We start from the raw sequence: 27505 nt of genomic DNA on the forward strand, positions 1-27505 counted from the left end.
CTGCGAGCCTGTGCGAGGTTCTTTTGGCGCTGTCACGCTTCCAAAAATAAAAAATGGCGGAGGCTGCTGGGCGCTGATGTTGCAATGGGGCAATATGGAGCTTTCAGTTCTTTCCATAAAAGTTCTTTGGAAGAAGTGATGGATGCAGCTAGAAGGTTCTTGAATGTTGTTGACATTTCCGGAGAGGAGATCGAGAAGGCGCCTAGAGATGAGTTCCCGCCGACTGAGTCGTAGAATGGACATAATATCGTGAATGGGAGCACTATGGGTGGATGGTGAACACTGTAAATAGATTCCACTATGAAGAAGACATCACACTCCAGTAGGTGGCGGTAATGCACAATAAGCTGTTTGCTAACCGCCATAAAACACTAGTAGTAGAAGAAGAAGAAGAAGAAGCGACATATTTACCAGTGATCTGAGCGCTCGTGTGCATGCTGCCCGGTGTTAAAGAATAAAGAAGACAGAACGTTACAGTGATATCCTGTGTTAACCGATGATGTCTGTTACCGACATGTTCAGCTATATCCAAGGCTTCCTGAGCGCCGACCAGGATATCAGAGAGGTAACGTTAAAGACAGTTCAGTTATGAAGGAGCCGTTAGCCGTTAGCATTAGCCTGCAAAGCTGGCTAGCTAGCGATGTCTTGTTAACACACGATCAAACGTTTTTTTAAGCTCTTGACAATGTATTGCAATGGAGGATTCCAGTCTATTTAGGAAAGTACAATTTGACACATACAAATTACAAATATTGGTTTTACCAATCTAACGTTACAGCATGCACAATAAGTTAATTCCCCGCTGCTGCGTGCTTTTATTGTTTAGCGTTACGTCAGTTCTCAAAGTGTGGTCTGTCTGGGGACCCCCAGGGGTCCCCAACAAAACAAGACAAGGGAGCTACATTTACTTTCACTATTCCATCCATAAGTAACACAATGACAGAATGTAGGACTATTTTGGTCATGGGTTTCATACACTTTCTGTAATGAAACATCTAACAGCACAAATCTTATCAGATGGGACAAATCCTGTCGGTCTAATAGAGGTCCTTGACGTGAGAAAGTTTCACGGAGAGAACAACATACCAAACTTCATAAAAAAATCGGGTCATTTAATGTTGCCTTGCCTATCTTAAACATTTTTTACACAGTTTGCAACAACATGGCTTGGCTTTCCCTTACCCCCTTGACGAATCGTTCGGGCGCATTCGACATGAAATTGGAATGTTTTGAATGTATTTTGGTCTAGCATAGAGAACAGGAGGCAACATATGTCTTTTATGTTTGTGCATATATCATAGGATATCCGTAAGGTGGTCCAGGTCTTGGAGCAGACGGCCAGGGAAGTTCTAACTCTACTCCAAAGTGTCCACCAGCCATCTGGCTTCAAAGAAAGTGAGTGTGACAAAACCTGTCTTGTCATGTCATCAAGCGTCGCTGTCCCCTCCTCCATGACTGCTCACTGGCCGTGGATGCTGGTTATGTTTGCTATTGACCGAGTGAATGCTGTTGGCATCCCTGAATCTCACCTTCTGAACTCTCAAATGTTTTCCCTTTGTGCCAACAGTTCCCAGTAAATGTGCAAAGGCGCGGGAATTGTTCTGCACCGTGAGGACACACATTTCAGGCCTCAAAACCAAGTTTCCTGTGGAGCAGTATTACAGGTATGGCACCACGCCCCCCATCGTAAAGTAGTTTCCTGTGGAGCAGTATTACAGGTACGGCACCACGCCCCCACCGTAAAGTAGTTTCCTGTGGAGCAGTATTACAGGTACGGCACCACGCCCCCACCGTAAAGTAGTTTCCTGTGGAGCAGTATTACAGGTACGGCACCACGCCCCCACCGTAAAGTAGTTTCCTGTGGAGCAGTATTACAGGTACGGCACCACGCCCCCACCGTAAAGTAGTTTACTGTGGAGCAGTATTACAGGTACGGCACCACGCCCCCATCGTAAAGTAGTTTCCTGTGGAGCAGTATTACAGGTACGGCACCACGCCCCCATCGTAAAGTAGTTTCCTGTGGAGCAGTATTACAGGTACGGCACCACGCCCCCACCGTAAAGTAGTTTCCTGTGGAGCAGTATTACAGGTACGGCACCACGCCCCCACCGTAAACTAGTTTCCTGTGGAGCAGTATTACAGGTACGGCACCACGCCCCCACCGTAAAGTAGTTTACTGTGGAGCAGTATTACAGGTACGGCACCACGCCCCCATCGTAAAGTAGTTTCCTGTGGAGCAGTATTACAGGTACGGCACCACGCCCCCACCGTAAAGTAGTTTCCTGTGGAGCAGTATTACAGGTACGGCACCACGCCCCCACCGTAAACTAGTTTACTGTGGAGCAGTATTACAGGTACGGCACCACGCCCCCATCGTAAAGTAGTTTCCTGTGGAGCAGTATTACAGGTACGGCACCACGCCCCCACCGTAAAGTAGTTTCCTGTGGAGCAGTATTACAGGTACGGCACCACGCCCCCACCGTAAAGTAGTTTCCTGTGGAGCAGTATTACAGGTACGGCACCACGCCCCCACCGTAAAGTAGTTTCCTGTGGAGCAGTATTACAGGTACGGCACCACGCCCCCATCGTAAAGTAGTTTCCTGTGGAGCAGTATTACAGGTACGGCACCACGCCCCCACCGTAAAGTAGTTTCCTGTGGAGCAGTATTACAGGTATGGCACCACGCCCCCACCGTAAAGTAGTTTCCTGTGGAGCAGTATTACAGGTATGGCACCACGCCCCCACCGTAAAGTAGTTTCCTGTGGAGCAGTATTACAGGTACGGCACCACGCCCCCATCGTAAAGTAGTTTCCTGTGGAGCAGTATTACAGGTATGGCACCACGCCCCCACCGTAAAGTAGTTTCCTGTGGAGCAGTATTACAGGTACGGCACCACGCCCCCACCGTAAAGTAGTTTCCTGTGGAGCAGTATTACAGGTACAGCACCACGCCCCCACCGTAAAGTAGTTTCCTGTGGAGCAGTATTACAGGTACGGCACCACGCCCCCACCGTAAAGTAGTTTCCTGTGGAGCAGTATTACAGGTACAGCACCACGCCCCCACCGTAAAGTAGTTTCCTGTGGAGCAGTATTACAGGTACGGCACCACGCCCCCACCGTAAAGTAGTTTCCTGTGGAGCAGTATTACAGGTACAGCACCACGCCCCCACCGTAAAGTAGTTTCCTGTGGAGCAGTATTACAGGTACGGCACCACGCCCCCACCGTAAAGTAGTTTCCTGTGGAGCAGTATTACAGGTATGGCACCACGCCCCCACCGTAAAGTAGTTTCCTGTGGAGCAGTATTACAGGTACGGCACCACGCCCCCATCGTAAAGTAGTTTCCTGTGGAGCAGTATTACAGGTATGGCACCACGCCCCCATCGTAAAGTAGTTTCCTGTGGAGCAGTATTACAGGTACGGCACCACGCCCCCATCGTAAAGTAGTTTCCTGTGGAGCAGTATTACAGGTACGGCACCACGCCCCCATCGTAAAGTAGTTTCCTGTGGAGCAGTATTACAGGTACGGCACCACGTCCCCACCGTAAAGTAGTTTCCTGTGGAGCAGTATTACAGGTACGGCACCACGCCCCCATCGTAAAGTAGTTTCCTGTGGAGCAGTATTACAGGTACGGCACCACGCCCCCATCGTAAAGTAGTTTCCTGTGGAGCAGTATTACAGGTATGGCACCACGCCCCCATCGTAAAGTAGTTTCCTGTGCAGCAGTATTACAGGTACGGCACCACGCCCCCACCGTAAAGTAGTTTCATGTGGAGCAGTATTACAGGTACGGCACCACGCCCCCACCGTAAAGTAGTTTCCTGTGGAGCAGTATTACAGGTACGGCACCACGCCCCCACCGTAAAGTAGTTTCCTGTGGAGCAGTATTACAGGTACGGCACCACGCCCCCACCGTAAAGTAGTTTCATGTGGAGCAGTATTACAGGTACGGCACCACGCCCCCATCGTAAAGTAGTTTCCTGTGGAGCAGTATTACAGGTACGGCACCACGCCCCCACCGTAAAGTAGTTTCATGTGGAGCAGTATTACAGGTACGGCACCACGCCCCCATCGTAAAGTAGTTTCCTGTGGAGCAGTATTACAGGTACGGCACCACGCCCCCACCGTAAAGTAGTTTCCTGTGGAGCAGTATTACAGGTACGGCACCACGCCCCCACCGTAAAGTAGTTTACTGTGGAGCAGTATTACAGGTACGGCACCACGCCCCCATCGTAAAGTAGTTTCCTGTGGAGCAGTATTACAGGTACGGCACCACGCCCCCACCGTAAAGTAGTTTCCTGTGGAGCAGTATTACAGGTACGGCACCACGCCCCCACCGTAAAGTAGTTTCCTGTGGAGCAGTATTACAGGTACGGCACCACGCCCCCATCGTAAAGTAGTTTCCTGTGGAGCAGTATTACAGGTACGGCACCACGCCCCCACCGTAAAGTAGTTTCCTGTGGAGCAGTATTACAGGTATGGCACCACGCCCCCACCGTAAAGTAGTTTCCTGTGGAGCAGTATTACAGGTATGGCACCACGCCCCCACCGTAAAGTAGTTTCCTGTGGAGCAGTATTACAGGTACGGCACCACGCCCCCATCGTAAAGTAGTTTCCTGTGGAGCAGTATTACAGGTATGGCACCACGCCCCCACCGTAAAGTAGTTTCCTGTGGAGCAGTATTACAGGTACGGCACCACGCCCCCACCGTAAAGTAGTTTCCTGTGGAGCAGTATTACAGGTACAGCACCACGCCCCCACCGTAAAGTAGTTTCCTGTGGAGCAGTATTACAGGTACGGCACCACGCCCCCACCGTAAAGTAGTTTCCTGTGGAGCAGTATTACAGGTACAGCACCACGCCCCCACCGTAAAGTAGTTTCCTGTGGAGCAGTATTACAGGTACGGCACCACGCCCCCACCGTAAAGTAGTTTCCTGTGGAGCAGTATTACAGGTACAGCACCACGCCCCCACCGTAAAGTAGTTTCCTGTGGAGCAGTATTACAGGTACGGCACCACGCCCCCACCGTAAAGTAGTTTCCTGTGGAGCAGTATTACAGGTATGGCACCACGCCCCCACCGTAAAGTAGTTTCCTGTGGAGCAGTATTACAGGTACGGCACCACGCCCCCATCGTAAAGTAGTTTCCTGTGGAGCAGTATTACAGGTATGGCACCACGCCCCCATCGTAAAGTAGTTTCCTGTGGAGCAGTATTACAGGTACGGCACCACGCCCCCATCGTAAAGTAGTTTCCTGTGGAGCAGTATTACAGGTACGGCACCACGCCCCCATCGTAAAGTAGTTTCCTGTGGAGCAGTATTACAGGTACGGCACCACGTCCCCACCGTAAAGTAGTTTCCTGTGGAGCAGTATTACAGGTACGGCACCACGCCCCCATCGTAAAGTAGTTTCCTGTGGAGCAGTATTACAGGTACGGCACCACGCCCCCATCGTAAAGTAGTTTCCTGTGGAGCAGTATTACAGGTATGGCACCACGCCCCCATCGTAAAGTAGTTTCCTGTGCAGCAGTATTACAGGTACGGCACCACGCCCCCACCGTAAAGTAGTTTCATGTGGAGCAGTATTACAGGTACGGCACCACGCCCCACCGTAAAGTAGTTTCCTGTGGAGCAGTATTACAGGTACGGCACCACGCCCCCACCGTAAAGTAGTTTCCTGTGGAGCAGTATTACAGGTACGGCACCACGCCCCCATCGTAAAGTAGTTTCCTGTGGAGCAGTATTACAGGTACGGCACCACGCCCCACCGTAAAGTAGTTTCCTGTGGAGCAGTATTACAGGTACGGCACCACGCCCCCCATCGTAAAGTAGTTTCCTGTGGAGCAGTATTACAGGTACGGCACCACGCCCCCACCGTAAAGTAGTTTCCTGTGGAGCAGTATTACAGGTACAGCACCACGCCCCCACCGTAAAGTAGTTTCCTGTGGAGCAGTATTACAGGTACGGCACCACGCCCCCACCGTAAAGTAGTTTCCTGTGGAGCAGTATTACAGGTACGGCACCACGCCCCCATCGTAAAGTAGTTTCCTGTGGAGCAGTATTACAGGTACGGCACCACGCCCCCACCGTAAAGTAGTTTCCTGTGGAGCAGTATTACAGGTACGGCACCACGCCCCCATCGTAAAGTAGTTTCCTGTGGAGCAGTATTACAGGTACGGCACCACGCCCCCATCGTAAAGTAGTTTCCTGTGGAGCAGTATTACAGGTACGGCACCACGCCCCCACCGTAAAGTAGTTTCCTGTGGAGCAGTATTACAGGTATGGCACCACGCCCCCATCGTAAAGTAGTTTCCTGTGGAGCAGTATTACAGGTACGGCACCACGCCCCCATCGTAAAGTAGTTTCCTGTGGAGCAGTATTACAGGTACGGCACCACGCCCCCATCGTAAAGTAGTTTCCTGTGGAGCAGTATTACAGGTACGGCACCACGCCCCCATCGTAAAGTAGTTTCCTGTGGAGCAGTATTACAGGTACGGCACCACGCCCCCATCGTAAAGTAGTTTCCTGTGGAGCAGTATTACAGGTACGGCACCACGCCCCCATCGTAAAGTAGTTTCCTGTGGAGCAGTATTACAGGTACGGCACCACGCCCCCATCGTAAAGTAGTTTCCTGTGGAGCAGTATTACAGGTACGGCACCACGCCCCCATCGTAAAGTAGTTTCCTGTGGAGCAGTATTACAGGTACGGCACCACGCCCCCATCGTAAAGTAGTTTCCTGTGGAGCAGTATTACAGGTACGGCACCACGCCCCCATCGTAAAGTAGTTTCCTGTGGAGCAGTATTACAGGTACGGCACCACGCCCCCATCGTAAAGTAGTTTCCTGTGGAGCAGTATTACAGGTACAGCACCACACCCCCATCATAAAGTAGTTTCCTGTGGAGCAGTATTACAGGTATGGCACCACGCCCCCATCATAAAGTAGTTTCCTGTGGAGCAGTATTACAGGTATGGCACCACGCCCCCATCATAAAGTAGTTTCCTGTGGAGCAGTATTACAGGTACGGCACCACGCCCCCATCGTAAAGTAGTTTCCTGTGGAGCAGTATTACAGGTACGGCACCACGCCCCCATCATAAAGTAGTTTCCTGTGGAGCAGTATTACAGGTACGGCACCACGCCCCCATCGTAAAGTAGTTTCCTGTGGAGCAGTATTACAGGTACGGCACCACGCCCCCACCGTAAAGTAGTTTCCTGTGGAGCAGTATTACAGGTACGGCACCACGCCCCCATCGTAAAGTAGTTTCCTGTGGAGCAGTATTACAGGTACGGCACCACGCCCCCATCGTAAAGTAGTTTCCTGTGGAGCAGTATTACAGGTACGGCACCACGCCCCCATCGTAAAGTAGTTTCCTGTGGAGCAGTATTACAGGTACGGCACCACGCCCCCACCGTAAAGTAGTTTCCTGTGGAGCAGTATTACAGGTACGGCACCACGCCCCCACCGTAAAGTAGTTTCCTGTGGAGCAGTATTACAGGTACGGCACCACACCCCCATCGTAAAGTAGTTTCCTGTGGAGCAGTATTACAGGTACGGCACCACGCCCCCACCGTAAAGTAGTTTCCTGTGGAGCAGTATTACAGGTACGGCACCACGCCCCCATCGTAAAGTAGTTTCCTGTGGAGCAGTATTACAGGTACGGCACCATGCCCCCATCTAAAGTAGTTGCAATCCCCACTGAGCTGTCCAGAACATTCACTGTGCACTTTGAAATCGTTTGGAAGGGTAGAGCTGGGCAAGGGTAACCTGGAGAAATATGCAAAATGATGCCTTTTTTTGTGCTCTAATGGCCCAATTCCACAGCAGCTAGTAGCGCGGTCCCGCTCCGCTCGACTCGACTTTTGGTCTCATCCCACCGTCAAAAACCGGCCCAGCTCGGTTTGCTTTGAGGGCGAGTCGTGCTACTTTTGGTCCCTGCCTCGTCGGGGTACTTCGGGCTGGCGAGTAGGTCCCAAATGGTGACGTAAAACTCTGATGGCTACTGATTGGTCAGAGAGAATCGTGTTTACTCTGTCTACTGACTGTCAATGCAATGCTGGCGGCTGCATACCAGTTTAGTGGTCTTACCTGATCTTCTGTTATGTATATTTCCATCAGTATTTTGTGTCGCTGCCTTCACCTCCGGTGAAATAAAATCGTGGCGGGTGTTCAATTGTCTGAGAAAAAAGTCCGCTGCTCGCTCAGGGAGCTCTGTAGCTGAGAGGAGGCTGCAGCGCTCCGCTAGGCCGCAGCGGGTGTTTGGAAGCCCCGGTCTTGCCTGGTGAGAGGCTGCGGGGTAGAGGCTTCACTCTGTTGCGCCTCTCCCGTCCCCGCACAGCACAGCGCATCCTGTGATATCATTCTCTTGGCCGATTGTCACATTTGCCCATGTACACTGTAGGTCATTTAGAGGCACCAGTATTTCATAAACAGTTTAAAAGTTCTGTGGATGGATTTAATTGTAACGTTATGTTATAGCCGAAGGACAGATATGCGGTCGCTATTTTTAGACGACCAGCTGTGGGCGGGGGTGGGTGAGGGCACATGATCCGCGGTGGAAGCAAAACGTCAATAGGGCTGATACGATTAGAGCCGAGTGGTGACGAGCTGTACAGGGCAGTAAAATGTGGTGGAAATGAGCCATAAAGGTCCGAGAAAATGACGTGTTCATGGAAATTCCTCCAAATTGGGATCGCTGCCGATGTTCTCCTTGTGATCTCTTTGAATCCCGTGTAGGTTCTGATGTTCTCCTTGTGATCTCTTTAAATCCCGTGTAGGTTCCATGAGCACTGGCGGTTTGTCTTGCAGCGCTTGACCTTCCTTGCAGCCTTTGTTGTCTACCTGGAGAGTGAAGCTCTGGTGACCCGGGAGGAGGTGGCCCAGATACTCGGCAGTAGGTTCCACAGGGTTCCCACAGTGATGCCTTGAAACTTTTGGAAAAAAATTGTACTAGTGATTTTACTACACTGGACAAATAGGACACACCACTTTATGTTGGATTTGAGTGCTGCTTGTATTTTATATATTTTTATGGAAAACTCCTATTTTTATTTAACTTCCTTCCATATAGGACGAATCGGCGTGACGTCACTCCCACCCAAAAATGCGTAACCCCGCGGCAGTTAACTAGTATGAGTTGTGCCAACTGCCAAACAAACGCTAAATATCTCAAAAAGTATACATCACCTCGCTTATATTTTGACATTCTGAGTGAGAGCAGAATTAGCTCAAGAGTTTGGTGTATACTATATAGCATGTCGTGTTAAAGTTGTGTGAACTGTCGCAGTTTTTATATTGTAAACACGGTCAGCCGGCTAGAGTCAGATGCTCAAACTCAGGCTCCATAGGGTTCCATTGCTGTTGCCACCCAGTGACGTGGTTTGGTTTGTTTACCAAAATGCTGCTCGGTTGATCCCTCATATACTGTAATTTATACCATGGTCTGGGTGAATACTCGATTCTGATTGGCTGCAGGGTGTCCATTAATTTGTGATAATGTACAGTGATAATGTACACCTAGCTAAATGGTCTGTTCACCATTCATATCAATGCGCCAGGATCACGACAGAGCCGTTTGAGCGCTATACCACCGTTAAGGGTTAATATGACACTTTTATATGAGAGGACTATTTTGTCTCGCCGGTTCTCAACTCATATTGAAGGTTATGAAAACTAGATTTTGATTGCAAAATGCATGAAAATATAAATGAATGGTCTAGTTTTGTTTCTTTGGCAAGTGACCATGGTATAAGCGGGTTAATGCACTTTGAGGTGTCCATTATCAGAAATTAATGGGAGTTCGCGGAAGCACCCGTCCTCGGCTTTCGCCTCGGACGGTTCACGCCTCCATGTCGTCCATTAATTTCTGATAATGGACACCTCGTCGTGCATTAATAACCCTTACGTGATGCACGAAAATTAATCCAATGTAAAGAGGTAATATTTTCTTTTCTGGTATTGATTCAGAGTCACCACCTCACATTACATGGAGGTTCTATTATGGATTGTTGAGAAGTCATGGAAAAGTTTGGAAATTGTATCCATACTGCCTAGCCTCCCTCTGTTTGTGCTGCCCTCTCCATCCTATAGTAAGAATACTGCCTAGCCTCCCTCTGTTTGTGCTGCCCTCTCCATCCTAGAGTAAGAATACTGCCTAGCCTCCCTCTGTTTGCTCTGCCCTCTCCATCCTATAGTAAGAATACTGCCTAGCCTCCCTCTGTTTGCTCTGCCCTCTCCATCCAAGAGTAAGAATACTGCCTAGCCTCCCTCTGTTTGTGCTGCCCTCTCCATCCTAGAGTAAGAATACTGCCTAGCCTCCCTCTGTTTGCTCTGCCCTCTCCATCCAAGAGTAAGAATACTGCCTAGCCTCCCTCTGTTTGTGCTGCCCTCTCCATCCTAGAGTAAGAATACTGCCTAGCCTCCCTCTGTGCTGCCCTCTCCATCCTAGAGTAAGAATACTGCCTAGCCTCCCTCTGTTTGCTCTGCCCTCTCCATCCTACATTAAGAATACTGCCTAGCCTCCCTCTGTTTGCTCTGCCCTCTCCATCCTACAGTTGAGGTGGTGCGAGAGAAGGGCTTTCACCTGGATGTCGAGGACTACCTGGCAGGTGTGCTGATCATGGCCAGTGAACTGGTAAGGCAGTTGAGTCAGTGGGATTTGATGCACGTGAAAAGCTTTTTGCAGAACGACTTGTTAAAAAAGAATAATACTCAAAGTATCACACACTCATTTGTAGCCTCGCACGCTTTGAGCAACTGTGCGCCGTGCACCAAAAAAGCAAAAAATAATGCACAATTCTCCTCGCTCCCCTCCTTCCTCTCCCAGTCGCGGCTGGCGGTCAACAGCGTGACGGCGGGAGACTACAGCCGCCCGCTACGCATCTCCAACTTCATCAACGAGCTGGACTCCGGCTTCCGCCTGCTCAACCTGAAGAACGACCCGCTGCGTAAGCGCTACGACGGCCTCAAGTACGACGTGAAGAAGATCGAGGAGGTGGTGTACGACCTGTCCATCCGCGGCCTGGCCAAGGAGCCTGAGGTGGAGGGTGACAAGTAGACCCCAGGCCCCCCCCCCCCCCTTCCCCAGCGGGGGAATGGAGAGCTGGGACCTCTCTCCACGGCTGCTGCAGACTGGAGACTCCACCCCCAGCTGGAGGGCAACACCCAGGGTTCTGCCTGAGGCCCAGGCAGCCTAGGACAGACTGACTGATTGAGTGTGTGTGGGTGTGTGTCTGTGTGTGTGTCCGTGTCCGAGTGTGTGCGTCAGAAGAAGTGTGTTGGATGGATGGCGGTCTGTCAGAAAGGTGGGACAGATGTTGTTGACAGGTGAGCTGGGCAGTTTGATGCTGGTTTTTGGTCAAAGTTCATCTGTGTTCGGCTTCACCTCTTATCCTGTTTCATTCAGATGGTTTTTGCGACTGTTGAATCCGTTTTGGAAGTACTAGTCAACTTCTTGTCACTGACCATGATGTTGATGTTTTTGTATATTTTATATTCAAGAAAGTGGAGACCACCCACCCAAAGAGACGCGTGTTCCAGAGCTGGTTTTTGTGGTCATTTGTGTGTTTTTTTTAAATTGTTGTAAAAAGAATTAAGTGGAAATGTTTTGGTGTTGTTCACCAGATAATGCCTGGTGTTATTTCTTAGGTCTCTGAACATGGCGGCAAATGTGGACGCATCCAAATGGGCTAACTGTTAGCCGCTAACACATCCCAGGAGCCAAAAAAAAAGACAGCAATGGATCAAACGATGGAATCTAAAGAAAATGAAAGAAATTGTTTACAGCATTCTTGAGTCGTCGTATAGATCCGTTTTGGAAATTGATATAGTGCAGCAAAAATGGAACAAAAAAATAATTGCAGCTCACTGATTTTCACATTGGCTTAGATTTTATTATTAGCACCAAGAGTACATATATGTGCTTATAAATGAGGCCCCAGGAGAGGCAGAGCCAACGAAACGGCATAAGTGCACTTTGACAAGATGTAAAGCTACACTATGTGCTTAGTTACAGTTCTCTGTCGTTTAACCCATTGATACCTGATGTAGCATTTGCGTGTATATCCCTCATTTGTGTGTGTATCCCTTTAAGGTGGTCTTAAAGGGATACACACACAATTGCTGCATCAGGTATCAATTCATAGCTTTCAAGGGGCGTTACGTGCTGCCGGGAACGCCCACCTGACGGTCAAAAAACAAACTTGTTCATTCGCTGCCAGCCGCGTCTCATGCTGCGTTTGTTCAGCCGTTTGTACACACGTCTTTGCGGCCAACATTTCCTCAAAGGTAAGCTCAAGTAACATTACAATAATGATTAAAATACCCCGTTAACGTTACTTGAGCTTACCTTTGATGAAATGTTGGCCGCAAAGACGTGTGTACTTTGATGGTAGCCATTTGCCCTCCCCAGCGACTGAACCACATCTAATCGCACAAATCCACAACCTCCTCCTGTCTGAGTTTTCTTTCTCCGACGGCATTCTGTAAAAGCACAAGCCAGGCGTGTCTCCTCGTCGGTTAGTGCAACCGATAGCGCAACAGGTAATCGGCATTTTGGCTGAACAAACACAGCGTGAGAAACTAGTGACTCGGCGGCAGTGGAATGAACAAGTTTTTTTTTGACCGCCAGGTGGGCGTTCCCGGCAGCACGTAACGCCCCTTGAAAGCTATGAATAGAGGGCCCCAGGAATGAGTCGGAAAACATCGATGCTAACACTTCCGGGTTCTTCACTGTTTTCGCCTATGGGATTTTTGAATGGGTTTTTGGCGCGATGCTTCAAATAAGGTCTCTGGGCAACGCTGGCTTAATCAAACGCGAACCAGTGTTTAGTAATATCATCTTCACACATGAGGACCACTTTTATAGTGTTTAAGCTTTTACGTGCCGTTAAACGGGCGGCTAGCTACCAAACGGCTAAATGAGACTACACTTGATACATGGGGATATTATACGTCAATAACGTCATCACTTCAAAGGACGAACACGGAAATTCTCTTTGGTTCAGCCCGTTCAGCCCGGGGTAATCAGTGCACAGCAGCGCACACATCAACAACACTCCAGGTTGAGTCGTGACGTGACGTGACGTGGAAGCCTATGCGACACTGTAGATCTGGATTAGCTTAGCACAAGCTTTTTACTTCTAGGGCTCGCATTTACACTTAAAAACTCATGAAAGTGGTCCTCATGTGTGAAGATTATCCCGCTGAACACTGGTTTGCGTTTGATTAAGCCAGCGTTGGCCAGAGACCTTATTTGAAGCATCGCGCCAAAAACCCATTCAAAAATCCCATAGACAGAAACAGTGAAGAACCAGGAAGTCCGGGACTTCCGCGTTCCGACTACAGAAATACGTCATCCCTGCAGCTCTCTATGGGTTAAACAGCCAAGTACACCTAGAAGAGCTTGGTGAAACCATCCTGTTACCATGAGCTCACCTTTCTGTTTCACTCTACGCATCAGTCTGGACCATCAGACCACCACTCGCAACTATTTCAGTGGGCGGGAGTACCTGCCTTGACAGACAACTCCATTAGCCAATCGGCTTCACCAAATCCACTCGGGAGAACGGCGAAAACTTTCTTTCCCGCAGAGAAGCTCGTCTAATTGTCGAGTCTCATTTCTGCGATAACTGCACTTATGGCTGTTTTGTTTACTAATGTTCATGTTGGCGCTCGTCGCTTTGGGCGACGCCGTTTTGCCCGTTAGGTTGTCAGCTACAGCGCAGGTTTCCTGATTGGCCCGTTTCCATTCTAATGGCTATAGGCCCGGCTGGAGGTCCAGTCTGATCCATCCGTGGAGCCAAAATGTGAGGTCCTGTAATCCAGGACGGTTTGAAGCAGGCTACACTTACAGAACAGTGCCAAGGAATATTGTGTTGAGCCATTCATGGTTTCTGTGGAAAGCCACCAGAGTGATGATGGCAGAGGAGTTAGAAGAACATCAAACACTCATCACGTTACAGAGCCTAAACCTTGTTCACTCGAGGAGATGTCCTGTCCATTTGTTACTATTGCTTCCATGTGTCCCTGCTTGTGCACCGTAGTGGAGTTGAAGAGCATTTTTGCTTTTGTTGCTTTGAGGAGTAAGTTTGTCATTGCTTACAAATGATTCCACTTGATCTTCACGTGTACTGTGATGTACCTCTGTCTCGGATCCATTTTTTGATCAGTTGTTCTACAATGCTTCAAATTAAATATTTCTACATTCTGAATTTCGGTGTTTAATAGGACCAGAGATGGGCGAAAATACATCATAAAGTATTTTGGTACAAATGACAAATACTTGCTCAAAAAATGTATCGCAATACAAATACAAAATACTGGTCTGAAAAATGTATTTACAATACATACAAATACGTGTTTTGTATTTTGAAAATGCATAAAAATACATTTAGATAAAAACTGATAAAGAGCTGCAACAATTAGTCAATCCATCAATTCATTGCCAAATATTACATTAATTGCCTATTTTGATCATCTATTCATCATTTTGAGCCATTTCTGTAAGGAAAATGTCCTAATTCTCTCCAGGTTCTCAAATGGGAAATGTTCTGGTTTCCTTTAGATGGTAAATCATCTCCTAGTCCTCTGTGACCGTATTCTCCTTTGTGTGCCATCTAACACATTACACTTCTTTCATTTCAGTTTTAGCTGTTTTTCAGCACAGCTAATTTCTCCCTCACTTCAGCTGTTAAATCACCTTCTGTGAGGGCTTTTGACTTACAGGCAGCATTTCTACAGTATATGTTAACCTCAAGTTTGGGAACTTTGACCATGTTAGCCCTAGATATCTGACATCCGATAGATTGATACAGTAGTGCTATCTCGAGAAGTGAGTGTGAAGGAATAGTCGACCACAAAGTGATGCGGGGGCCAGAGGCTGGCCGGTTCCATTCCCCGCTCCACTGCCGCTACCTGGAGCCAGGGGGCGGGGGCTGCTCTCCCCCCCGACCCCTGCAGAGATATGAGCAGAGGGTTTTGAGACAGAAAACCACAGAGAGCTGAGGTTTTACCGACAAGGGAAGTTGTAAAGATTCCACGCAGAGGGCGGTTCCCATATAGTGAGATAGCCTACCGGATGAGAGATTGAAAAAGAACTACAAAACAAGCAAGGTCACATTTAAAATCTTTTAATTCACAATATATTACATCGGGAAATCTTACATTCGGTCTTTCGAATGCAAATGAGGAAAATAAATGGTATCCAACTCATCAGGCCTGTTATGGAAAGATGAGCTGAAATGGCGTCCTCCTCCGGCGTCGTTTGTATGGACCTGTGGAAACTGATAACAGTTGTAACAGTGTTGACACCACAGAGTGCCAAAGTCACACCCTCTTCCAGTTTAGGCATACAGCACGAACCCCCAAGGGATTTCATCGCTCATTCTTTTTTCCATAGACATTTCCTAAAATGCTTATAAAAATCGTTTCAATTGGTCAAACAAAACAATTCGGCTATTTTTAAAATCAGGAGAGACTAGGGATGTCACAATATATCGTACCACAATATATCGCGATGTCAAAACATGACAATACGTATCGTTGTGATGAAATCTCATATCGTGAGAAAAAGAAGCTGAACATGGTGGCACTGATCTGCATCTGATTGTATGCTCGCTCTCCTTTTCATTGCTTTGTTTGAACAGACGAGGGACATTACAGACACGGAGGATGAAAATGGTGAAATTACTCAAATTAGTGTGGCGGATGCCTCAACTTACAAATCGATCGCAAAAAAAATTGTTAAAATATCGTATCGTTATTGTGAACCCAATAACGTGTATCGTATCGTATCGTGAACTGAGTGTATCGTGACACCCCTAGGAGAGACCCTATAACATTTCGCCCCAACCAAAATGAATTATCACCATTTGGAATCACCATATAACATTTTATTTTTCTTATCTGCATTTTTGTTTTGGCTTTGTAGTTTTGTTATTGTTTGTTAGTTGTTTAGTAAGCATGTTTAGGAAATGTGTGTGGCGACCGGAAGAGGGTGTGACTTTGCAGTTAGCAGGCAGGGCCAGCTAAACCTGCCCTCAAACACAGTGACGTCCTACCTCTTCTAGCAGTGCTACTCCATGACATACACCTCACACAGCATGGCTATTAAACAGTAGCCTGACTCCGCCAGATGGGGGCGGCATTGTTCCACAAATTCACAATCCATGTTGGTTGTGAAACAAAATGTGAACGAACTTGCATCCATCTGGCAGCGTCAGGTTAATTAAACAGTGCTTTTTGGTTTTGATGAGTAGATCGACGCTATTGCCTTGACCTGCTGAAATCAGCTGTGGCCAATTAGATTCACTTGAATATGGAGAAGTGTGAATAACAGGACAACATAATACATTTTCTAACTGCAGTTTTGCTGGAGTGTGTTCTATCACCGTTCATTGGATCTAGATGTAAATCAGGATAAAGTGCATAAAAAATAGTCTTCATAAATAAACACACACCAGGAGTATTAAAAACACACAACGGGTAAGATAGGAGGTCAGGTAAATCATAAGATATAGCCTTAGCAGCTCAGTACTGTAGGTGGAATGATTACTATTGCCTGTAAGTCAAACTCGGCCAAGTGGCCGTTTTGTAGAGTAACACGACGACGACAGAGGGCAGTCTGTTCCAGGTCTCAAAGAGAAATGCGATACTGTGACAAGTTACACATTTCAGTCAGTTTAGCATCAAAGTAGTCAAATACCAAGGCACAAAAGCTCATCACCTTGTCACATACTAGCACATATGGGGTGCGATTGTAAAATGGCGCACACTGAAATGAACAGCAACATTTCGCCACATTTAGCTCAAACGTAAAAAAAAAAAAAAAAAGTGTTGTGAATTCTTTAAAGTCACTTTTTACCAGATTTACAGCAGGATCTTTGTGAACTTTGTCACATTTACTTCTCTTGTACATTTTTTTTTAAATAAAATAAAATAAATCGAAATATTAAATGTTCAACGTGTGAATACACCCAAACCCAAATGTTTGGTGAAGCCTAGTCTCGACGCCAGACCCATGAGAGTTCTTACGCTGATACACTACGTTACTGCATGCTGCAGAGCTCTCTCTGGGTCTGATACACTATGTTACTGCATGCTGCAGATCTCTCTCTGGGTCTGATACACTATGTTACTGCATGCTGCAGAGCTCTCTCTGGGTCTGATACACTATGTTACTACATGCTGCAGAGCTCTCTCTGGGTCTGATACACTACGTTACTGCATGCTGCAGAGCTCTCTCTGGGTCTGATACACTATGTTACTGCATGCTGCAGAGCTCTCTCTGGGTCTGATACACTACGTTACTGCATGCTGCAGAGCTCTCTCTGGGTCTGATACACTATGTTACTGCATGCTGCAGATCTCTCTCTGGGTCTGATACACTACGTTACTGCATGCTGCAGAGCTCTCTCTGGGTCTGATACACTACGTTACTGCATGCTGCAGAGCTCTCTCTGGGTCTGATACACTACGTTACTGCATGCTGCAGATCTCTCTCTGGGTCTGATACACTACGTTACTGCATGCTGCAGAGCTCTCTCTGGGTCTGATACACTACGTTACTGCATGCTGCAGATCTCTCTCTGGGTCTGATACACTACGTTACTGCATGCTGCAGATCTCTCTCTGGGTCTGATACACTATGTTACTGCATGCTGCAGAGCTCTCTCTGGGTCTGATACACTACGTTACTGCATGCTGCAGATCTCTCTCTGGGTCTGATACACTATGTTACTGCATGCTGCAGATCTCTCTCTGGGTCTGATACACTATGTTACTGCATGCTGCAGATCTCTCTCTGGGTCTGATACACTATGTTACTGCATGCTGCAGATCTCTCTCTGGGTCTGATACACTATGTTACTGCATGCTGCAGATCTCTCTCTGGGTCTGATACACTACGTTACTGCATGCTGCAGATCTCTCTCTGGGTCTGGGACACTTTCCCTCAGAGGGCTGGTTATGGGAGGGAACCGTTCACTTGGTCAGTCATATGCCAGTGATGGCTTCAGTCCTCTCCAATCAGTAACGACTTTGCGATCAGACGACACGGGAGGCGCAGCCCATTTGCTCTCTCATCGGTGCTACGACCTGTCACTCATTCAATTTCAATCCGCCTTCAAAAACCAGCAGTGGCTGTGAACTGGCACAGACTCACTTATGTAGTATGTAGAGCGCAGCGATTCAATGTAATATTTGAGTCTGGGGAGAGACTAGGTGAAGCCTGACACCTAATGGTGAAAAATAGGGTACTGAACATGCCTTCTCTCATTGACTGGTCTCTTTCCCCTGTGACCCCTGTGATGTCACCATCTAGAGCAGTGGTGCCCAAAGTGGGGGTCGGGACCCCCCGGGGGGGTCGCGGGACACCACTGGTTGGCTCACAAGATGATTTCCAGAATGTGTGAAATTGGCCTAAGGAATAATGTGAACTACAGAATGTGTGAAATACAATTTAAAGACAATTAAAAAGAGTTTCAGACTTAACCACAATTGTTAGATTTTGTTTGTTTTGTTTACGAAATTCTCAGAATTCGCATACGAACATTTGTATGCTTCAACCACCTCCGGCGATAGTGGGGGTCGCGACTCGCGAGCCTCTGGCACCATTATTTTTGGGGGGTCAGGGTTTGAAAAGTTTGGGAACCCTTGAGCTAGAGTACAAGACGTGTCAGGCTTCACCAAACATTTGGGATTGGGTGTAGTTATGTTAAATCTGAAATGTAGACGTCAAATCTAAATCTAAATGCAAAATCTTACATCTAAATCTTAAATCTAAATGCTTTAACATTTAGATGTAAGATTTAACATTTCGATTTAAAGTTTAACTTTTAGATTTAGGATTAAACATTTAGATTTCAGATTTAACATTAAGGTTGAACATTTTATAGGCTATGTAGATTTATATGATTTTTTTTTTTTTTTACAAGAAAAATAATGACAAAGTGCAGAAATATTGCTGTACATCTGGTAAACACTGACATTAACAAATTCACAACAAATGTGGCAAAGTTGCTGTTAACTTCAGTGTGTGCCACATTAATTGGTGCCCCATAAGCACACAGCTGGAACCATGTGATAATATCATGTGATAACATCATGTCATAATAACATACGGGATGTTTGGAGTGGGGTTCATCACCCGCTAAATACACAGTCAAGGAGAGCGTACGTTAAGTGTTTGACTTAATGTCAGGGACATGGACACTAAGACCATCTTACTTCCACTGACTCTATGGAACAGAGACTAGCTTAGATCATTTGAATTCCACGGGCTCTCTATGGAACAGAGACTAACTTAGTGTTACGATGCTACTGGGAAGCCAGGCCCATAATGAGACTGACAGACAGACAGACACCACCTGATTTGAGACTGCAGGTGAAATGAATCATTAATGTCAACAACATTCCCATCCAAGTAGGATGAAAACCTTGATCTCCAGAAATCCAAAGGAGATCTTGGGAAGTTGAATACATATATAGCTACTGTTGTTTCTGGAATTATTGCTGTTGTGTGACTTCTTCACCTAAACACAGTGATACAGTGTTGAGCCTTTGAGAGGCCCTGTTCTCCGGGCAGTGTACAGTAGGTTGCCCTGCCACAAACATCCAGTAGAGGGAGGCAGACAGACAGGAGAGAGGGCAGTGTACAGTAGGTTGCCCTGCCACAAACATCCAGTAGAGGGAGGCAGGGAGGCAGACAGACAGGAGAGAGGGCAGTGACTGACTCTACCAGTGTGAGAACAAACAGAAACCACTGAGGAAAGCTCTGCTCCGTATCTCCCCCTGCACACATACCGGAAAAAGGTGACACTTTATTCACCATTAACTAGTTTCTTATTAGCAGCATATTGGCTGTTTATTAGTCATTATAAAGCACATATTAATGCCTTATTCTGCATGTCATGATCATATTCTACTAAGCCATTAGCTTTAGCCATTAGCTAAGAGTTTTCCCACAACAACCTCCTAATTACTGCTTATTGATAATCATTTTCCACGAATTCCAATCAATAACGCTTGGCTCAGTATGGGCCTAAAGCATGGTGGTAGTACCACTAAAGCAAGGCTCAGGAGGACTCGGATTCACTCAGCTATGAATGGGATTTGTACTTCCGGAAGCGTAGTGGGCGGTTACTGTTGAGCTCGATAAGCAACTAGTTAATGGTGTACCTTAATATAAAGTGTTATTTTTTTTGTGCATCTTGTAAAAACAAGCCCAAATCCTGTGCCGACAGGAACCTCTCGAATAGACGCCATCCGACGAAGCATCACCTCACTAAGGACTCCTGCCTGAGCTGAATTTGGCTCATGATGCCCTCGACTTCACTGCGCTGTGGGAAAAATGACATTGTAGTTTAAACCGTTTTTACCGTCAGTCATGTTCAATCATGCTGTTAAGCACAGACACCTTGTTTAAGATACTGAAAACAGAGCTCTCTTTCTCCAAAGAGCAAACAGTCTTTACAATCAAGGCTGGCACTACCAACACACGTTTCTTTTTGGTTGTCCAAGTGTCTGATCACTTTTTCATGAATATCTTAAAAGGATATCTTCATACATCGTTTTGTGACACCACTTGTAGTTTGGTAAAAAAAAATGAAGAAGAAGAAGAAGAAGAAAAAAAGTGCTATATCTTTGTCACAAGACGTTGGAGAAGAACTCTTTCATTGAAATCTCAAAAACCACTGGTGCTGTCCCTCAGAAATGCTTCACGTTATCAGGTCATATTTACAGTGGTGTATTTAACAAGAGAGGGGAGATGGTTCGTCTCAGGAGCGAGTCTGACTGGTGCTGATCATGATATTGGGCAGGGCGTTGCGTCTTTTCCTCCAGGGGCCCAAGTCTCGGGCGTATCTCTTGATCTGACGGAACCACTGCTGGGTGCGGGATTTGTCCACGGCCCGGAAAACAAAGGACTCGCGCCGAATATCCAGCAGCTCGAATGTGTCCTCGCAGTCCGGGTCCGCCGAGACCACGCAGTTCCCCAGACGGATGGGCTCTCTCAGCACCGTGAACTTCCCGCTGCTCTTGTCCTTGATCAGAACCAGTACTCCATCCCGGATGCTTTCCCCGCCACCCTCCACCTGATCCCCCCGGGGCCCCGGTTCTCCTGTGCCCTGTCCCGGGCCTTCACCAGCCCGCTGTGTCCGCACCATCAACAGACTCTGGACATTTTGGAACTTGAGGGCCTTGCTGCCCTTCTTCACCCACTGGCCGTCGGCCGGCTGCGACAGCTGGAGCGGCCCTTCCATGATGAAGCGCGTGCTCTCCCTGGCCCAGCCCACCGTCTTCATGGACACCTCTCGCATCTCGATGTTGATGACCTCGCGGTTCTTGCGACTGTCGCGGCGAAACGAGCGGAGGGACCAGGTGACCCCGGTGCCCTCCTGCCTGGTCTTCATGTTGATGTGCTCCAGGTGGGACTCCACGCGGCTCTTGGCCTCTCGGAGGCGCGCGTGGTCAGGGTGGCACTCCGTGGTGGCCTTGCTGATGCGGCTGAGCAGAAGAGGGTACTTGGTGACGCGCTGCAGGGGTGCCATGAGGAAGGAGCGCAGGTTCATGCGACGCAGTGCCGTGTTGTCATTCTGGGACACATCCAGGAAGATTCTAGATAGAGAGAGGAGAATCAGTGATGAGATGGACATCGAGAAAGAAAGAGAGAGATACTTACACACTGCGTGTCCCGGGGAAAACGCATAACCGAGGTGATTTAGTCCGGCAGAACTTTAGGTTGGGTTCGCTTCAGGGTATAATTTTTTTTTTAATGTAGTTTTGGGTCATTCTATGCCTTAATAACACATTCCCACCTGCTGACCTTTGTGCATTTTTCAGAATAGGGGTCACTTGATATGTACATAAGAATACATTGATGATATTTCAATTTCAAGATCTAAAAATATGTTATAATGATAGAGGTTATATATGGTATATACAGTATATATATATAATATACATATATATATATATATATATATATATATATATATATATATATATATATATATATATATATGAGATGAGATGAGATAATGAGATGAGATAAACTTTATTGTCACTTCATGGTACAAGTATCACGAGCGAAATTCTGCTTGGTTCCCTCTCAGAGTCGGAGAGCAAAACCGGGTCACCATTGAACAGCATCAGCAATTTGGATTGGACAAAGCATATAAATGAAATAACTCAGAAATCACATTATTACTAATTTGAAGAGTAATAAAGGCACACTTCAATATTATACAATACAAATACATATGTTGTAAATGTACAGGATTACCAGCAAAGACAACCCACACCACGACACCAAGGAGGCTGCCATTTCAGCGCCAGCTTGGTTCGTGGGAGGGAAGGGGGGAAAGCGGGGGGAAGTTGCTGAAGGCAGGGGGTGGGGTTTAGACGCATAGAGAAGCGAGCTTGGTCGTCGGTTCAATCCCCGGGCCCGGCAGGATAAATCTGGGTGGGGAAAGTGAAAAGGCAGCGCTTGCCCCTTCTTCATTACCACCACTGAGGTGCCCTTGAGCAAGGCCCTTAACCCCAACTGCTCCAGTGGAGCTGATCAGTGGCCAGCAGATCAGACTGTGGTTGTACTGGTCAGCTTCCAGGTATGAATGTGTGTGTGAATGTGAACAGGGCACTCCTGAAAAAGAGAGCATTGCTCTCAGTGAGACTCCCCCTGTATAAATAAAGGTAAAAAAAAAAACACCAATGTCAGCAGACACATGTTCTATAAGGGATAATGCACAGCAATGTGGTCATTATTGGAAGATAACACCCGACAGGCTGACTCAAGCACCGGTGCGTACTTATTACATGGCTACCTACTAAATAAATCAATTATTTGACACAAAATATACATTGCACTGCAGTTAACTTGACACACCTGGAAACAATTAAGAGGGATTTGCTAACTTGTGTTGCTTGCACATGCTACATGTAAAACACCAGACGGACCCCAGATACTGGTGCGATGAACACCTCTTATGTGTCAGTGTTCAGACGCAGGGCACCTGTCAGTGTTCAGACGCAGGGCACCTGTCTGGGACAGGCAGTCGGTGGGGTGTGGTCAGCCAGACAGACAGACCCACACGTCAACCTACCTACTGGAGCTCACTGTCCCCCACTGATATAGGGCAGGAAATGCTGGTGAGCCATGACAACCGCACCACAGTGGCCTACATCCACAGGCTGAGGAGGGCTGTCAGGCACCTGTGGCTCTGAGCCACAGAGCACCTTCGTTCTCTCAGGGTTCTCCACATCTGGAGAACACCGGGGTGGCCTCATCGGCAGAACACACAGCACTGTCCCCTGTGGTTCTCCCTGTTCCCCTGCGACAACCCTCCACTGGGGGTGGTGGACACATTCGCACACGTGCTATGGCCAAGGAAGCTGTTATATGCCTTCCCTGCCCTCTCGCTCATCCCCCTCCTTTTGGTGAGGGCGAGGACGGGGAGACTGTAGAGCATCCTGGTTGCCCCGGACCATGCTACGGCTCTGTGGTACGTGGAGATGAGGACCATGCTACGGCTGTGGTACGTGGAGATGAGACAGATGCTGATGGACCATGCTACGGCTCTGTGGTACGTGGAGATGAGGACCATGCTACGGCTCTGTGGTACGTGGAGATAAGACAGATGCTGATGGACCATGCTACGGCTCTGTGGTACGTGGAGATAAGACAGATGCTGATGGACCATGCTACGGCTCTGTGGTACGTGGAGATGAGACAGATGCTGATGGACCATGCTACGGCTCTGTGGTACGTGGAGATGAGGACCATGCTACGGCTGTGGTACGTGGAGATGAGACAGATGCTGATGGACCATGCTACGGCTCTGTGGTACGTGGAGATGAGGACCATGCTACGGCTCTGTGGTACGTGGAGATAAGACAGATGCTGATGGACCATGCTACGGCTCTGTGGTACGTGGAGATAAGACAGATGCTGATGGACCATGCTACGGCTCTGTGGTACGTGGAGATGAGACAGATGCTGATGGACCATGCTACGGCTCTGTGGTACGTGGAGATGAGGACCATGCTACGGCTCTGTGGTACGTGGAGATGAGGACCATGCTACGGCTCTGTGGTACGTGGAGATGAGACAGATGCTGATGGCCAGTGCCTTGGACGATCCCCCCGTGCTGGGGGGATATGTCTCAAGCAGGAGAGACGATAGCAGCTGCATAGCCCTCCTGGGGCAGCCGGTCAAAGTCTGGTTCCTGAGAGGGACAGACCGAGGCGTGCTGGATTGGCTGAAGACGTAATGTGGACGATCCAGAGTGCGAGTTGCCAATTACAGGAAGAAGTGGTCGTGCTTTCAGAGCTGGTGTGTCAAGAGGAATATTGAGCCTTTGAGCCTCTCAATTGGATGTATCCAGTATGTGTTTTACATGTATCCAGTATGTGTTTTACATGTATCCAGTATGTGTTTTACATGTATCCAGTATGTGTTTTACAGAGGGCATCAAGGTGTCTGCATCAGCGTTCTCCTCTTGCCACGAGGGCTTTGGGGAGAGGCCGGTCTTCAGCCATTTTCTCCTGAAACGTTTCCCGCAAGGAAGCTAGTTGATTGCGCCCTGTCAAGCACGTTTCCACTCCTCAACGGGACCTGGGTCTTGGTCATGGAGAGCCTGGCCAAGCGCAGTTTTGAACCCATTGATCAGATCTCTCTTAAGCTTTTGTTGATCGAGATGGTGCTGCTGCTTTCTCTGACTTTGGCTAAGAGGAGAGTGAGCGATTTGTGCGTTCTGTCTGACTCTGTGGGGATTTGAGCAGCACCACGCTCAAGCAGAACACATCCTTCTTGCCTAAGAACTTTAACAGTTCATATAGGTCCACAACAATTCAAATCGATGCTTTCTTTTCTCCACCCCATGCTGGTGACAGGGAGAAAAGACCCCCTGTAAGAGGACGGGGGTGTGGGTGGATCCTGCTCGCTGGCCAGCCTCCTCTCCCTTCCGTCCGAGGAGTCTGGCGCCGCAGGTCTCCATAACTGGGATAAACCCTCCCCTGCTCTACAGCTGCTCTCCCATTGGAGCGACTGTTTCAGTCGCTGCCGGATGTCCGCTCCCGGCTTATTACAAGCTCTGTCATTGGCTCCGACCATGTCAATCAGAGCGGCTTGCGCTCCCTCCTCCCTGTGTGTCGCTGTAAATAGTGCCCTGCCGCCGCAGTGAAAACAACAACGCTAACTAGCTAGCAAGCTAACGGCAGAAACCTACACGCTAGCTCGTTGCTACACGCTGAAAACGGCAAGTTGGATTGTTTGAAACTATTTTCCAAGGGCACTGCCGCTAAGCGCCGCCCATCGCAATCCCACTATGGAGACCTGCAGCGCCAGACTCCTCGGACGGAAGGGAGAGGAGGCTGAAGAGAGAGGAGGCTGAAGGGAGAGGAGGCTGAAGAGAGAGGAGGCTGAAGCGAGAGGAGGCTGAAGGGAGAGGAGTCTGAAGGGAGAGGAGGCTGAAGCGAGAGGAGGCTGAAGGGAGAGGAGGCTGAAGGGAGAGGAGGCTGAAAAGAGAGGAGGCTGAAGGGAGAGGAGGCTGAAGCAAGAGGAGGCTGAAGCGAGAGGAGGCTGAAGGGAGAGGAGGCTGAAGGGAGAGGAGGCTGAAGGGAGAGGAGGCTGAAGGGAGAGGAGGCTGAAGGGAGAGGAGGCTGAAGCGAGAGGAGGCTGAAGCGAGAGGAGGCTGAAGCGAGAGGAGGCTGAAGGGAGAGGAGGCTGAAGGGAGAGGAGGCTGAAGGGAGAGGAGGCTGAAGGGAGAGGAGGCTGAAGCGAGAGGAGGCTGAAGCGAGAGGAGGCTGAAGCGAGAGGAGGCTGAAGGGAGAGGAGGCTGAAGGGAGAGGAGGCTGAAGGGAGAGGAGGCTGAAGGGAGAGGAGGCTGGCCAGCCAGACTATATTGCACTATGCAGCCAATCCATAGTGTTCACACTCCACCTATAGGCAAATAGGGCTACTGGGCAGAAATACAAAATACAGAACAAAAATATAAACACAACACTTTTGTTTTTGTTTTTGCTATCACGTGTGTGTGTGTGTGTGTGTGTGTGTGTGTGTGTGTGTGTGTGTGTGTGTGTGTGTGTGTGTGTGTGTGTGTGTGTGTGTGTGTGTGTACTGTACCTGAGCAGCTCCTTCTCCTTCTCCAGCGTGTTGAGCATGTTGACAGAGGCCGCCTGCTGCAGGCAGTAGGTCTGGAAGGCAGGCAGCATGTTGACAAACTCCAGGAAGATCTCCCCTATGCACACCGTCAGCAGATCCTCATCTCCCTGAGTCAAAGCACACAATCGTGTCATTCATCAAAATGACCACATGTACAAGCAGGCACGTGCTCAAAGGAAAGTGTTAGTTGTTAATACCAGGTGGAAAGAGTAGCATACTGACAATCAGTAGCGGCTGGTGCATTTTTGTCCAGGGAGGGCTATACCAAATATAGGCCTGGACAATGGGGTTGAAATCAATATGATAATCATAAGGATTATTCTCAATATCAATATCATATGTTTCCCGTATGCAAAATCAGTGTTCATCCCATTGAACTGAATGGTGATGTCAAACAAACCTTACATTTTCAAATAAATTTAGACAGCAGAAATGTCACTATTAAAATAACTTCATATCATCACGATGATTCTACTGAAAGACAACAAACAATAATTGAGTGTGTGTGTGTGTGTGGGAGGGGAAGGTTTACCGGTATTTAAAAGTAGGCTACATGAGTAATAGCCTACATTTGTGTCACTTTAATCACGTTTTATTTGAATGATTGACCCTAATAATGACATCTCCTACACATGGATGATGTAAGACCTAAAGTGGGAGGCCAACAGAGGCACCGTCATCAAGAAGGCTCAGCGGAGGCTGTACTTCCTACGCCAGCTCATGAAGTACAAACTGACCCAGGAGCTGCTGATACCAGCTCAGGAAGTACAAACTGTCCCAGGAGCTGCTGATACCAGCTCAGGAAGTACAAACTGCCCCAGGAGCTGCTGATACCAGCTCAGGAAGTACAAACTGCCCCAGGAGCTGCTGATACCAGCTCAGGAAGTACAAACTGCCCAGGAGCTGCTGATACCAGCTCAGGAAGTACAAACTGCCCCAGGAGCTGCTGATACCAGCTCAGGAAGTACAAACTGCCCAGGAGCTGCTGATGCCAGCTCAGGAAGTACAAACTGCCCCAGGAGCTGCTGATACCAGCTCAGGAAGTACAAACTGCCCCAGGAGCTGCTGATACCAGCTCAGGAAGTACAAACTGCCCCAGGAGCTGCTGTTACCAGCTCAGGAAGTACAAACTGCCCCAGGAGCTGCTGTTACCAGCTCAGGAAGTACAAACTGTCCCAGGAGCTGCTGATACCAGCTCAGGAAGTACAAACTGCCCCAGGAGCTGCTGATACCAGCTCAGGAAGTACAAACTGCCCCAGGAGCTGCTGATACCAGCTCAGGAAGTACAAACTGCCCCAGGAGCTGCTGATACCAGCTCAGGAAGTACAAACTGCCCCAGGAGCTGCTGATA

The 27505-nt window shown here is 48.2% G+C and overlaps 2 protein-coding genes across 2 annotated transcripts in view; one reads left to right on the forward strand and one right to left on the reverse strand.

The window, feature by feature from the left end:
* The first annotated feature begins 410 nt into the window (after positions 1 to 410).
* Positions 411 to 14192, forward strand: LOC310778281 (translin-like). Its single transcript, XM_083638664.1, has 6 exons — positions 411 to 565; positions 1302 to 1395; positions 1568 to 1664; positions 8774 to 8889; positions 10550 to 10629; positions 10822 to 14192. The coding sequence occupies exons 1-6, from the start codon at positions 497 to 499 to the stop codon at positions 11050 to 11052; spliced, it is 687 nt and encodes a 228-aa protein (XP_083494790.1). The 5' UTR covers positions 411 to 496; the 3' UTR covers positions 11053 to 14192.
* Positions 14193 to 20770: 6578 nt separating this feature from the next.
* The window catches only part of LOC310777986 (uncharacterized protein), a gene marked incomplete at both ends in the record, with an annotated part of 8965 nt that continues 2230 nt past the window's right edge, over positions 20771 to 27505 (reverse strand). The window contains 2 exons of the mRNA XM_083638315.1: positions 20771 to 21608; positions 26116 to 26261. Coding sequence (XP_083494441.1) covers positions 20771 to 21608; positions 26116 to 26261 — 984 coding nt within the window. The remainder of the gene's footprint in view (positions 21609 to 26115; positions 26262 to 27505) is intronic.

Source organism: Poromitra crassiceps (assembly GCF_964638095.1).
Source record: "Poromitra crassiceps genome assembly, chromosome: 6".
Lineage (NCBI taxonomy): Eukaryota > Metazoa > Chordata > Actinopteri > Beryciformes > Melamphaidae > Poromitra > Poromitra crassiceps.